This window comes from Elgaria multicarinata, chromosome 1 (assembly GCF_023053635.1).
Source record: "Elgaria multicarinata webbii isolate HBS135686 ecotype San Diego chromosome 1, rElgMul1.1.pri, whole genome shotgun sequence".
Lineage (NCBI taxonomy): Eukaryota > Metazoa > Chordata > Lepidosauria > Squamata > Anguidae > Elgaria > Elgaria multicarinata.
In genome coordinates, this window is record NC_086171.1 from 27,550,961 (window position 1) to 27,565,574 (window position 14,614).

The 14,614-nt window shown below is 38.0% G+C and overlaps 1 protein-coding gene across 8 annotated transcripts in view; it reads right to left on the bottom strand.

Moving 5' to 3' along the window:
• Positions 1-14,614, bottom strand: part of ARHGAP12 (Rho GTPase activating protein 12) — a 75,450-nt gene that overhangs the window by 12,704 nt on the left and 48,132 nt on the right. For 4 of the 8 annotated variants that reach the window (XM_063125347.1, XM_063125328.1, XM_063125310.1 and 1 more), the window contains 6 exons: positions 8,939-9,064; positions 6,748-6,816; positions 6,491-6,547; positions 3,930-3,991; positions 1,845-1,926; positions 246-350 (listed from right to left, as the gene is read on the bottom strand). In XM_063125347.1, the coding sequence (XP_062981417.1) occupies positions 246-350; positions 1,845-1,926; positions 3,930-3,991; positions 6,491-6,547; positions 6,748-6,816; positions 8,939-9,064 (501 nt within the window). Of the gene's footprint in view, positions 1-245; positions 351-1,844; positions 1,927-3,925; positions 3,992-6,490; positions 6,548-6,747; positions 6,817-8,938; positions 9,065-14,614 lie in introns of all 8 variants that reach the window. The other 4 variants (XM_063125357.1, XM_063125319.1, XM_063125364.1 and 1 more) reach the window with 2 other exon arrangements.

The following is a 14,614-nucleotide window of genomic DNA, read 5'->3' on the forward strand; positions in this document are numbered from 1 at the left end:
TGTAAACCCCATTACGATACTAATTATATTACATGCCATCTATTCTAAAATTATCAAGACTTGCTTTTTGCCACGATGGTTTCCAGCATTTTACATCAATAAGACAAAACACTAAGGCAAGCCAACAATTGTAAGATTTCTGAAGTTTTATTGTAAACATTTTTCAGAGCCTGACTCGGCAGTTTTCCCTTTCTGTAGTCAAGTTAGCCCCCAAAATAAAGTCTAGCAGAATGTGGAAAAGTCACCTCAATCACGTTCTTCTTACTGGATTTCTCCTTTGAAGCCCATTCAATAAATCCACCTCTGAGATCCACTGTGAACTCCGGCTTAGACTGGTTGACCCCAAACTTCTGGGAGGGAGGAAAAACACCGATGACTTATTTTATTTATTACATTTCTATACCGCCCAATAGCCGGAGCTCTCTAAGGAATTATTTTCTTAGAGGGCTGAGGTATTTTACAAGCATTCTGCCTATGTGATCATGATAAGGCTGCATAATCACCCCAAAATATGGTCTGCAGCATACTATCGCTACTTCAAAGACACATCTTGGTAGCATGGTTTCAGATTTATGGTTTAAACATATTATTTTCTTTATCTTGTCATCTCCTTTGTTCATCCTCTTGTGTTTGCTGCATGATCTCCACGCCTTCCTGGAAATGCAGGATGTGTTGGCGTGCCATGAAATTGTTGCTAGAGAGTGACCAATTGTCAAAAGTTTTCCTTCCTCAAAGAGGACGGAATGGGAGAAACAAGAGAAGAGAGATGTGCACAACACATCTGGGCAGTTAATTTGGTCGCAGTTGTTTCCTTCTCAAAACAGTCCTCCACAGCTCTAAAGTGTTGTGGCATGTTCACATATGGTACACAGAAAATCAAACCCTCAAGATTATAAAAACGTTTACTTATTTCAAAAATTCTACCCTGCTTTCCATTTAACACTTCAAGGAAGCTCAAATTAAATATATTGCAAGCTTCAGTGATCAAGGGACACCTAACTCTAATCAATTACTGTGCTAATATTCCAAGTTCAATATGATCTGTGTTTAGCTGCAGTTTGTTCACCTATGCCCAGTTTGGGTGACATGAGAGTGAGCAAACAATTTGGAGCTGATAAGTGGAAATGCCATGGTCCACCAAAGAGTTGACTAAATGCAAAGGGGGGAAGGGAAGTTAATTAAATACAATTGGTAATTAAAATCTATTATCTTCCAGATCCTGCTTAGAGAGTGAAGAACCAATCATATATATTTTTCTGTCTGAAAGTTATTACATATGGAGTTCATTTTGATTGCAAACCTATGCAAAAGTCAGTTAGTAAAGCACTGGTGTGAATCTAATATAAATTTTAGCAGGGTAGAACTAACAGAGTATCTTGCAGAAGACAAATGAAGCAGAGCTGGATAGCTCCACCTACTTGTACCTGTAAAAAGGAAACTTTATGCTACCAGAGCTAGTGACAAGAGTGCAGGAAGTCTTAGGAACTAGGCACACCCCCTCTTCAAATTCCTGCACCACCAGGAAAAACCTTGCATCACTGCCTCTACTGTGGCCCTGATGCTTCAATGGAATGTAGAGGAACTCACAGCCTTCAGTGGACTGTCTATTTTTGTTTTCTCTTAACTGTCTTTGAGAAGCTTGGACACTTCTGACAACTTATAGAAATGAAATAAAATAAATAAATAAACTTAAAAATGCTCACTAAGCCCTATTTTGAGTTCTCCCATCTTGAAGAGTCACTTACTAGTTTTATGAGTAGTGGAATAGAGGAAGGAGAGAAAAGGCATTGTTAAGCATAATGAAATGGATTCTTTGGAAAATATTATAATCTTCAATGACTTACCCAACTAGTCCCACTTCCTTGAGTCTTGGTGAACAATAATGAGTAACCCTGCAATACAGCCCATGATGACATCCAATTCTTTCTATAAAAGAGGCAGATATTTGCACACAGTCAAGTACATTTATCAAGTGCTGAGATCTACAGTGATAAAGTGCCAATTTGATTTGCTCAATCTATAGGCACGTGAAAGTTACATAAAAACAATGCTAAATTATAAACATACATCACAGTAGTTCCTACTTACAGAACACGTAGACATATACTATTTATTCTCTCTCACACGTTAAAATGCTCAGTTGTAAAGGTAATATCTTTGCTTTTCAACATTGACAGGTATTCTATCAATACCACTGTAAGAACAGTGATATGAATAGCACAGACATCTCATTTCCAAAGAATTGCAATGAAAATTAAACTAGTACTGGGAGTAGGCAGAAACGTAGAACTGTCCTCCTAACCACATTGCTTGGTATAAGCCAGACTGTAGTCTTGAAAATGCTGATCAACTCTATAAATTCCATTGAAATCGTAATACAGGCCATGATGGATTAGACCAAGAGTCTATCTAGTGCAGCATTCTGTTCACACAGCAGGCAACCAGCAGCTGCCCATGGGAAACCCACAAGCAGGACATGATTGCAACAGCACCCTCCCAGCCATGTTCCCCAGCAACTGGTGTACATGGGCATACTGCCTCTGATACTGGAGGAAGCATAAAGACATCAGGACTAATAGCCATTGATAGCCTTCTCCTCCAGTGGTTTGCCCATCTCCCTTTAAAGCCAGATTGTTGGCATTACTTCATCTTCTGGAAGTGAATTCCATAGTTTAACTATGAACTATGCTTTAGCTTTTCTAAATCTTCCACCAATCAGCTTCATGGGCTGGTTCTGGATTCTAGCATTAGGAAAACATCTCCCTATCCACTTTCTCAACATCATGCATAATTCTGTACAGCTCTAACCTGCCTCCCCTTACTTACCCTTTTTCTAAACTAAACAAACTTTTCCTCGTAAAGGAGTTGCTCCACCCCATTGATCATTTTAGTTGCCCTTCTCTGCACTTCCCCTCCCCCCCCAATAAGAGTTTTTTTTAGGTGTGGTGATCAGAACTGTACACAGCATTCCAAAGTCAATGATTTTCATGATTTGTAACATCATTATTTTTTAAAACAATACAAATAAAATAAAAGATGACCACTCTTAGAATATTGTGTACAGTTTTGGTCACCACACCTGAAAAAAAGATATCGTAGAACTGGAAAAAGTACAGAGAAGGGCAACTAAGGGACTGGAGCATTTCCCCTATGAGGGAAGGTGACAACAGCTGGGGTTGTTCAGCTTGGAAAAAAGGAAGCTGAGGGGAGACATGATAGAGATGTACAAAATCATCCATGGTATGGAGAATGTGGATAGGGAGAGATTTTTCTCCCTCTCCCATAATACTAAAACCCCGGGGGTCGTTCCATGAAGCTGACTGGTGTGGAGATTTAGGACAGATAAAAGGAAGGACTTCTTTACACAGGGCATAGTTAACCTCTGGAATTTACTACCACAAAATGTAGTGATGGCCACCAATTTGGATGGCTTTAAAAGGGGGTTGGATAAATTGCTGGAGAAGGCTATCAATGGCTACTAGTCCTGATGACTAAGTACAACCTCCAGTATCAGAGGCAGTAAGCCTGTATACACTAGTTGTTGGGGAACATGGGTGGAAGGGTGCTGTTGCACCATGTCCAGCTTGTAGTTCCCAAATCAACAGCTGGTTGGCCACTGTGTGAACAGAGTACTGGACTGGATGGACCCTTGATTTGATCCAGCATGGCTCTTCTTATGTTCTTATGATCCAGAGTAGTGCTCTTCAACTGGTGAGTTGCATCCCAAAAGTTGGTTTCAAAATCACAACAAAGCTGTTGCTGCCATGTTTGGCATGGGGAAAACTGTGAAAGTGGGTCCAATGTTGCATATTGGAAGTCTGATGTGCATCTCAGGTCTGGACCAGTCGAAGACCACTGATCTAGAGTTTAGGCTATTGGGTGATTTAAAAATGTAATAAATTAATAAATAAATTCATGGTGATACTTGCCGAACTTTTTTCCCATTTTCTGTAATTTTTGTTACATTTAATAATCCATACTTCTCTTGGTCCTGGTGAAGAGAATGAAAAGAATCAGTTACAATAGGAAATAATCTCTCCTCCTCTACAAACACTTTCAAGAAAAGATTAGTGGCATGCCTACTCAAGTCCCACTGAGTTCAAGTCCAACATAAACACAGGATTGCAGCAGGACAGAGAAATTTGAACCCTTGGCAAAAGCTGATTGAAGGAGGTTATGATGGGGTGAAAGTGCCCCTCCGCCAGCAGAAAGGATCTCTGTTGAAGGGGCAGTCTGTGCTCCTGGATGCCTCCAGTACGCTTGCAAAAAGCTCTGGAAGTATAGGATTACCACCAGCAGTAAGCCCCAGAATGGTGTGTTTTGGGGCAGCCTTCAATCCAGTAGACCCAAAGCCCCTCACTCTCCTCAAGACACCTCCTATCTATAGCTGCCTTGAGGTGGCATAGGAAATTTTCCTTCCTTTAGTTTCAATGGAAGATCATTTTTAAAAACATGAAACTCCACCAGAAACTAAAATTAAAACACACACACATATACCACCTCCTAAGATGCTCAACAAGAGCTACCAATTTGGAAGTAGCAGATCACCTGCGACAATGCTGACCCCAGAATAGTTGTTTTAAATGGATATTGTTTTTATGCTTTCAATGGTTTTAAATTTTTGTATATTTGTTTTTAATGTTTACTGTTTATAACTTCTGTAAACCACCCAGAGAGCTTCGGCTATGGGACAGTATATAAATGTAATAAATAAATATAAATAACATAAATAAATAAAACTCCTCAATCCAGCCTATTTAGGATTGATCTGTGACTGAATTCAACCAGCATTCTAAACAAGTTCATAAAGTTACTAGATCACAGTGTTTTTATTAACCCATCTTTCTACACTTACTTATATTCATCATTTGTACCCAAAAAGATAAAACCATTTTTTTTATAGAACTTCTGTGCCTGGTTACCTGAAGGCACTTCTTACATTGGTGAACATTCCAATGGCTACTACATACAAACTCATCCTAAAAATATTCCTTAATCAGATTCTAACAATTAGGCTAGATTTCAAAGCTAAAATCTGAAAAATCATAGTGCATGTTCTAAAATTGATAATGACTCTTCACTCATGTCTTGGGAAACATAATTTATTCATATGAAGCAGTGTTTGCAATCTAAAATTTCTAGATCTACTGCAATCCAGCTATCCACACCTAGTGTTATTCCTCCCATAATTAAGTATTGCACGCTAAACAATGTAGGTACTGAAACTGGGTTTTTTTAAAAGTAAGAAATCCATTAAGACTTGCCACTAATGTTATTTTCCTCATATTAAGGAAATATTGAAGTTTTCACGTACATTTTTACAGAGAAGTCATTAGAGGTAACAATTCTAGTAGCCAAATTCTAATCACATGAGGTGCTTTATCACTTTGCAAAGAACTGATTAACATTACTTCATCTATAACACTAATTTGGAAGGACAGTTTGAAAGACTGAGCCATAAGAAGCAAAACTCTTAAGTACTTGTTCTGCATAACACAAATTTCAAAGTATCTGACACACATTGCTTGTAATTTGTGTTGTCTGCATGGATCATAAGATAGAAAGTAGATTCCTATTGACTACAATATGGGTAGTGTTACATTTACTAAGTATATTAGGGACAAATCCACACTAATACAGGATCACTTGTTGCTTAATTGGGGAATATTGAATCCTGAGAGAACCAGCATCTACCAATGGCTGAACTGCTTCCTCAGTCTTCCACCAGCCTACATGCACACAGTGGCCTGGTTCACACAAAACGACAATCTAGAGCAGCGGTTCTCAACCTGTGGGTCGGGACCCCTTTGGGGGTCGAATGACCCTTTCACAGGGGTCGCCTAAGACCATCGGAAAACACATATTTCCGATGGTCTTAGAAAACTGTATTGACTGAACTATGTCAAGTATCATCTTTTGTATTATTAAAGCTATTGTTATGTATTATTTTCATTAGCAAACCATCCCATGACAATGGATCGTGTAGAGAAGAACGAAAATAATTTTATGGTTGGGGGTCACCACAACATGAGGAACTGTATTAAAGGGTCGCGGCATTAGGAAGGTTGAGAACCACTGATCTAGAGTATAGGTCTGGGTATCGTTCCCACCCAAAACACCTCAGCTATGGAAGTTTCACAAACGAGACTCCGCACAGGCGCAGAGGCCATAGGTGTGATGCAGAGACTACGAAGAAGAACCCATGGTTTGTGGTTGGGTTGTAAATTCTACACTGTGGTGAGCAAGACATAGTGCAGATTTGATGCGTAGCAACAACCAATACTCAACCTGTATAATGGGTTGTCATTACATGTGAACCAGGTCAGTGTAAAGGAGAACAGTGCTGCTAAGAAGTTACTTGCTTAACCAAAGCTGAAGCCATGACTAAAGCTTGTGTACCTTGCAAGTATTCAGAAGATATACACCTTCTACTCCTCTAGATTTGTCTCAATATGCTGAACGTTATATATGTTAAAGCATTTATACTGACCACGGCTTGATGCTTTGGTGAGGAAGGAGATGACTCATTTGAAGCAATTGGAGAATCCTATAAAATAAAGATGTATTTAAGAAATAAAGGAGAAAATCCTTAAGATTTACATAAATTAGACATAATGCTAGAAAAGGTGCACAATACAATTATGTACAAGTTAAAAGAACTGACATTATTTTTTGTAAAGGTTTTTCTTGCACAGGACAATGACCTACTAATATTATCTATAAATAAATCATGTTTCAGATACTAACTTGCTCCTGATGTGTTGGGAACAAATATGCAGGATTATGCAAGAGAGGTTCAGAAGAATTAGTTGACAACTGTAAAGAAATACAAAAACTTTAATATATTACTGTTTCATAGACTATTGTCAGGGATGTTTTAAATTTATATAATGTGTTATAATCAAAACTAATATGCATCCTTTACAGATAAGTAGATAAGACATTGTTCACTACATGTTAATTTGTCCTCTGTACAGGGGCCCAAGAGAGAGATTCCTGAAACACTTGTTAACACATGGATATAGGAATGCCCTTGCAGAAACGGTTTTCTTCTGAGTGATACCATGAGTGATGTGACACATAAAGTGGCTTTGTTTGCTCTGACAGCAAAAAAGATTAGGAAGAGAGAACTAGACAAAATTGCCGTAAACTGCCATGGAGATTCAGACTGCTGAGTGAAAGCTGAGTTTAGTTATGGCAAATTCTAAGTTATCTGTATAATTTTCTACTGTTTGAAATATTTATATTACTGTATATATGTATAAATATTTCCTTTTGATGTTTTTGTCATGGCCTTTGGCTGGAACAATAAACGTTGAACTTGGTTGATAAGCTATGTGAATTAAGCATAAATTATGCATCTCACCCCACAAAAAAACTGCTACTTATCAAAAGATTACAGAAGCTGGAAAAAAAATTTAAGCATTTTTACTGAAGGCAGCCGATGATCACTCTTCATTAAAAAGCAGAACACAATTTCATCAGGGATAGCTGATATAAAAATAAGTGCTTTGTGGTTATATATTTTTTCTTACGTGAGTTTTTTCCAGTGCTAATAACCATTTCATTACAAGAAATCCTCTCAGAGTTTGATGACAGATAAAGTGTTTCTGAAATTCATACCCATCTTCATCCAAAATGCTTGTTTGAGTACTAAAGCACTTCGTACATATAGACCTCATTTGCACTATTACCGATGCTTAAACAAGCCATAGTGGCTTGTTACTTAGTCAGACCATCTAGCCACGTATTGGCAACAATAACTGGCAATGTCTCCCCAGGGCTTCGGAAAGGGGTTTTTCCCTAGTCCTACTTGGAGGTGCCAGGGATTGAACCTGGGACCTTCTGCATGCAAAGCATGTGCTCTTCCACTGAGCTATGGCTCCTCCCAAAGTCATCACCACCAAACTAAAGGGATGGCAAGAAACCTGCCTTTTCACTTTAAGACAAGGTACGCAGGGTGTGTGTGTGTGTTTAATACAAATTCTTGCTCAACTCCGCTCCCCCCACCCCCGGGGCTTCCGGGAGTGCAATCATTATTTAAAACAAGGTGTGCATTCCCCATGGCTTGTTTTAAAGTGAAAAGGTGCCTTTTTTTGCTGCCACTGAATTTTGACGGCTTTGACCTAATGCGTTTAGATTATTTCACATTGTTTTAAATCTTGATCTTGCACACACTGCCTTACGATGAAAGCGGTATGTGAATATTTTCCAAAAATAACTTCTTATAGTAGTCATTGGCTTCAGGGGAAGAAAGAAAAGCAATCGCCTCATTCCAAACTGACAATTCTATTACCAGAGATAGAAGACAGATTTGCCCCCATCCCAAATATGTCCTCAACCCTAGCCACTTTATTTTCTTCCATAAAATGAATAGTTTCCATTGACTTCTACTGGACAAAGCAAATACAGCCCATCATAGTGAACTATGTCCTATCAACTGCAAATGTGAAGTAAATTAAGTTTCTGAATCTAACACAAACTAAAAAAAATCACATTCATCAGGAGAATATATATATACCCTATTTCTTCGATTCTAAGACACACTTTTCCCCCCATATAAACATCTCTAAAAATGGGGTGCGTCTTAGAATCGCGGGTGTGTCTTAGGGTTTCTTTCCTGTTGGTGGTACTGAAATTAGTGTGCGTCTTACAACTGATGGCATCTTAGAATCGGTATGATGAAATGAGCTTGCAGAACACATAGTTAAGACAACGGCTGGAATTCTATGCCTATTTACTTGGAAGAAAGTCTCACTGAAATCAATGAGATTTCTGAGTAGACATGTACAGAATTGTGTGGTACAAGGATCAGCAGCTAGCTAACAATTTGGCACCAGTGATTCTGAATATTTAGTGCACAGTTATGATTGAAGGATATACAATGCCGCAAACGTGACAATAGAATAGTTCAGTGTGTTCTTTAGAACATTCCTACCTTGTCATTTGTGTCCAACATAATTGAGCTGTGCCTCCATTTTGTTAAAACTATTGGTTCTTGTAGCCTTCTGTCCAGACTCCTGCTTTTAATTATCTCCCTTTGCTGTTGTGGTGAAGCATTGTGCTAAAATGAAAAAAGAGGGAAAGCCACACACTATAAGTATAATCAAAGCTGTACTGACAATAAAAGCCAAGTAAAGTATTATAATCCACTAATAGCTATTTTCACACTATATACAAAACTGCAGTAGAGGGTCTATATTTCCCTCGTTTCATTTATATTCTTTTACTTGGTCAACAAAAATCTGCCTAGTGACCTGGGACTTTAAGTAGTCTTAAAATTATTCTACTGGTTGACCATAAAGGCTATGAATAAAACCTTGGAAGCCCAGATGATGCCTGATTTGAGTATGGTACAGCTCAGCCTCTGAAGGCACAGGACCACCCACATGAAGAAAAGTAGGTTTCCCAAATTACCATCAAGCTATTGAACATGCAACATTAGCATTTACAATACAGGTCAAAGGGAATCTAGATTCAAAGCAATATCAAGGTATGTCTGGGTTGGTCAGGAATGGAGACACATAAGGCCACTTTTGCATTCCATCTCCAGTGGACCTTATTCAAGTTTTCATATTCCCAAATTTAATTTTAAAGGAAGCAGGTTTACAGAACTGATGACTGCACAGTTAACTTTAAAAACTTGATAGAAAAAAGAACCCAGCTCTTGCAGTTGCTATGCCTACAGATAGAGGCTGACAGACTATTTTATTTAACATGTGAAGGTAATAGTTTAAACAGTACAGAAGTGAAGCAATCTTGTAAAATTGTAGTAAGCATGCGTCATATGCATATACAAAAACATGTTCATTCAATTTAATGTGCAAGGTGCAGTTGTACAGCTATATAAATTTTAGATATGCTTTCTGGTGCTGAGGAATTTGTACACACACACACACACACCACATATAAATTAGTGAAGTTGATGAGGCCTTGATAAACCTTCTTGCCTTAATCAACTTAGTTGAATGAAGAATTAGAAAGAAAACTGACACAGTGACATAACCTAATGAATAGATTAGATTGGCATGTATTATAAAACATACATTAAATTAGTTGCAAGACAACAGAATACGTGAAAGCAAAATAACAGCTTTATCAGCCAACACCAGAAAAACCTAGTGGCCTGCTAAATGAATATTTATTTGTAGCATACCACTATTACATTCTAGAGCTTCTCTGTTTTAGAACAATGCCAACAGCAATAATTTAAAGACACATATCATAGTAGTGAGATATACAAACTCTCTGTACACATCATACCACAGGATGAATTGATTTAAATCAACACGATTCAAATCAGCAATGAAAAAAGCTGTTTAAATATTGATTAAAATTATGTTTCCCATTAATATTCTTCATATACTTCCTAAGCTATGGTGAAAATCAGACCACTAAATCATGTTAATCTATAGCCATGATATTATTTACTCTGTGCCGATTTGCATGTCACCATGGGTTACTCTAGGACTATCTTGAGGGGTCGTTTAACCCTCAAATAACCCACATTACCCAGGTTTACAAGACACGACAAGCCGCTACACGCCCCTACCATGACCTGCATATTCAACATTGGCACAAATCTCCAACCCCAAAGGTTAATTATTGTGATGTGCAAACCAACCCAGTGCTTAATTCTTATAACCAGGCCTTGGAGCTCTTTGTCACACTGTATACATTTCACACACTTCCCTTTTTAAAAAATATAGCTTATATATGGACTTTAAAATAGTCCCTTGAATATTCCCATATAGTGCCTTTCTATATATTCCCATATAGTGCCTTTGTTACAGGTTGTAACAGTTTGTGGGTGTGTTTTAACCTATTCAGGGAAAGTCTTTAAAATATTCCCTTATAGAGCCTTTGTTATGACCAGCACCCATAACAGTTTGCACACTGGACCATTTTCTTGTTTCCAATGTTGCTCCTTTGACTTCAATTTGCCTTGGCTCAGCCCCAACCTCACAAAAACAAAGTAACAAACAAAAATAAATGTCCATGACTGATAGATCGAAGCAAGTTCACAATGGTTTAATAAGCTGCACACAGTAGTTTATTTTAGTAGTCCACGATGCCTTGCCACATGATGTGGGTTCAAAAAACTACTGTTCATAGCTTATTAAATTACTGTGCCTAATCTGATCCATCCACTTCCCCCCGTCCCTGTCCCACTGCAGTCCTCCCACCCCAGCAGTGACACTGTTTCACCCATTCATTATATCACAAGATGGACTACAAGGAGTGGAATCCCGGGGGCACCAAAAATGGGAAGGCAAAAATACACCCTTGGAAGTTTGCAGGATCAGGACCATACAGTCTCTCCTAGTCGGGAGGCACCTGATGCAATATCAAAACCCTGCGCAATTACATCCAGAGGAGAGAAAATCCCAGATGTACCAAAAAGAGGGTGGCACAAATAAAGCCTCGGAGGGATGCCAGATTGGGACCAAACTTCACAGGCTGCCTCCCCTAATTAGGAGGCACCCGATGCCCCTCCAAACCCTGCATGACTGTGCACTTTAGATATTGGGCTGGAGGGAAGAAAAAGAAGCATTGCCTTTTTTAAAGAAATTGTATAGACATAGCACATTACTGCTATGTCATGGAGCCACTGTTTCCCTGTTTCTATTAGAGAGAGTTGCCCGGCAGCAATCTGAAGCACTATTGCCAGGTGACTCTCTAGGTGAACCAACCCACTGTGCTCAACAGATGGCATAACCCATGGCGGATTAAATAACCCACTCTGCAGACCGTGGGTTATTTCAGGGAAATAAGCCACTGTGGGTTAAAAAAAATCCTGCCAGACGCACAATAGCCCACAATGGGTTAAATAATCGGGTTATCATATCATCGAACCCAATCTCAGAGTAAGGAAAGTAAAAACAACTGAGATACTTGAGCCCTGTACCACTAAGAAGCCCAATATGGTCATTGTGTATCTAAATAGCCATCTCTGGCTAGTTCGATTGTCACTCATTGAGAGAAATGGAGGAGTTTGTAGATCTAAAGAATCTTATGCACTTTTGCAAAATGACTGACCACAGTTTCAAGGTCAAGAACTTTTAATAGTTTTTTCCCCGCAATTGCGTTTGGCAATGTTAGTTATGTATTCATCACCCATGCTACTCGTCAAATAGGTTTGAATTTGCCAGAGGCATGAAAATGTTCATTCACATCCAGTACTTGATGGGAGGCATTGAGACAGTTTCAGTTCTTCTTGAAGAGAAGACAGTTAGACAGTTTCAGTCCTTCTTGAAGACTAAGCATTTGGTTCATTGTGTCAATTTTTATTTATCTTTCTCATTCATACTTCTCTAGAAATTTTGGAAAAAGACTGAGTTCTGCTTCAAGTTCATTCATGTCATTGCTATCATGTCTTGCAAATGGTCTGATTTTTTTCTGGTTCAAGAAAGTAATAGTATAGAATTGAAAACACTACCCCATTCAAAACATTGCAATTGTCTATAAATCTTCTCTTCAGTGCACTAATAGTGCAATCAGCAACAGGAAGAAACATCTTAATTCTAAAATCATGGTCAGTTTTTGGATAAATACTTTCTGCTGTGTTTATTTCAGTAACATAACTTTGAAATTGTTTTGAGATACAGCATAATTGATTTTGTATTTTGAATAAATTTTCTTCTGCAAACATCTTTACATCTGCAATAATTTTACTGATTTTTTTCTCCTGATACCTAAGATCTTGCAAGTTAAATCAGAGAATTAACAAGGATACAAGCTTGAGCCATGTCACAATTTGATTTTTGCAAATAATGTGATAGCACTTTGAGTTCAGAAGCACTTCACTAAAACGATTCAGACAGAACATTAAAAAAAACTATTTGGTTTAGAATGCCACAAACCTCTACACTTCTTTATTTGAGAAATTACTGATTATATTCAGAAGAAATTGCAGGAAGTATTGACTTAGAAGCTAAACATGATGCAATCGGACACACTCAGTGAGTGTCTGACAATCTTTTTAATTCAATAATTCTATTCCTTGCAATTCAAAGAAATGTGGATGCACATAAGAACAGGATAGTAATAGGTCTGGTTGTTGATGAAAGAAGTTTGCAACAACATCTATATTCATGCACACAGCAACAATAATTAAGTTCAGCCTGTGGTTGAATCAATGAACATAAACTTCTTGTGGCACTTTGTTCAGGAACAGTGCCTCTACCCCATTGAGTTTTCCACTCACTACACTGGCACCACCATAGATTGTGTTATGCAGAACTTGATATCTATGCCACAACATGCTTAGATGGTCTTTTCGTAACTCACTACCGAAAGAGCATTCAGTGAATGACATGGATGGAAACCAACAAAACATTTATATATATTGCCATTGCAGCAATTGTGGATCTCACTACTGACATTTGTTACTGTTTAAGTGTATTCCTAGTTTCATGAGCAATTAATGTGAAACCAGCTTCCTTCAATTCATGAGAAATTGACTTCCGAACCATTCTGCATATATTGTTCAACAATTCATCTTAAATGGAATGATGTGTGTGTTTTGCATTTCGAGGAAGTGTATCTATTTTAGGCTGGATTTTGGGACTGTGTTTTGCAACTACATGCAAGAATTTAAGAACATTTCCCGTTATCGCTTGTCTCACTTTCCCAATGTCTATGCTGCACAATTTTTTGTATGGTAGTGAACAAAATAATTTCTGTTGAAGTGGCTATATAATGCCTATTTCTTTATGATTCTTTATAATGACTTCTTTATGAGCATTACTTAATTGTGCTAAAACGGAGCCTCCTTAGAATTTTGTTTCTAATGTAGTCATTTTAATAGAGAGTTTGTTTGTAACTCTCCCATCCCAGCCTTTGTGGACTGCATTTCTATTATCTGGCCTTTTTCCTGTTGTTGTACCCTTTATGAGTAAATGCATTCTACAGTACAGGAACTATTCCAGTGAAATGGAAAGAAGCAAAGCAAAACACAGCATTTTCATTCACACTCTATTCCAATCAGGAGTAGAGTTTGTACCACACAGAGTTAAAAATTCTCCATGATTGGCCAGATTTTGTTGGTGGAAAACCTTTTAGCAGTGGTTGAATTGGACTTCTTTCTGTAAGCTGTGCCATGTCACTTCTACCAGGTATCTTTTTTTTTAAAGGAAGGCATTAACTCAACCACTAAACCAGCCCTGAAATACTTTCCCCTTCAGAATTATCTACTGTATTTCACAAGAATTGGATTTACTACTGTCAGATAATTCCTCCTCCCAGTCAATTTCTGATTCATTGAGTCTTTCTGAGGAACGCTGTGTTTCTGTAACATCAGACTTTTTCCTTACTTCTGTTGGGTTTGTGAAGTTGTAGTCTAATGATCCAAAAGATGAAACTCTGGAAGGTGAAGCACATTAAAATAAGGCTGGGTATTTTTTATTGCAACCAATTTCCTTTGTAATATAGAATAAAAGGAATAAGAGGCCTTGAACATGGTGGGCTTAGTTGATGAGTAAACATTCATAGGCTTGTACTGTAAGTAATTCTACCCAACCTACTTTTCTTACCCTAATGCTCTGAGGAGAAAAAAAAATAGACCTGAAGAAGATACAGATCAATTCTTTCTTCCCCCTCTCATTTTCCAAAT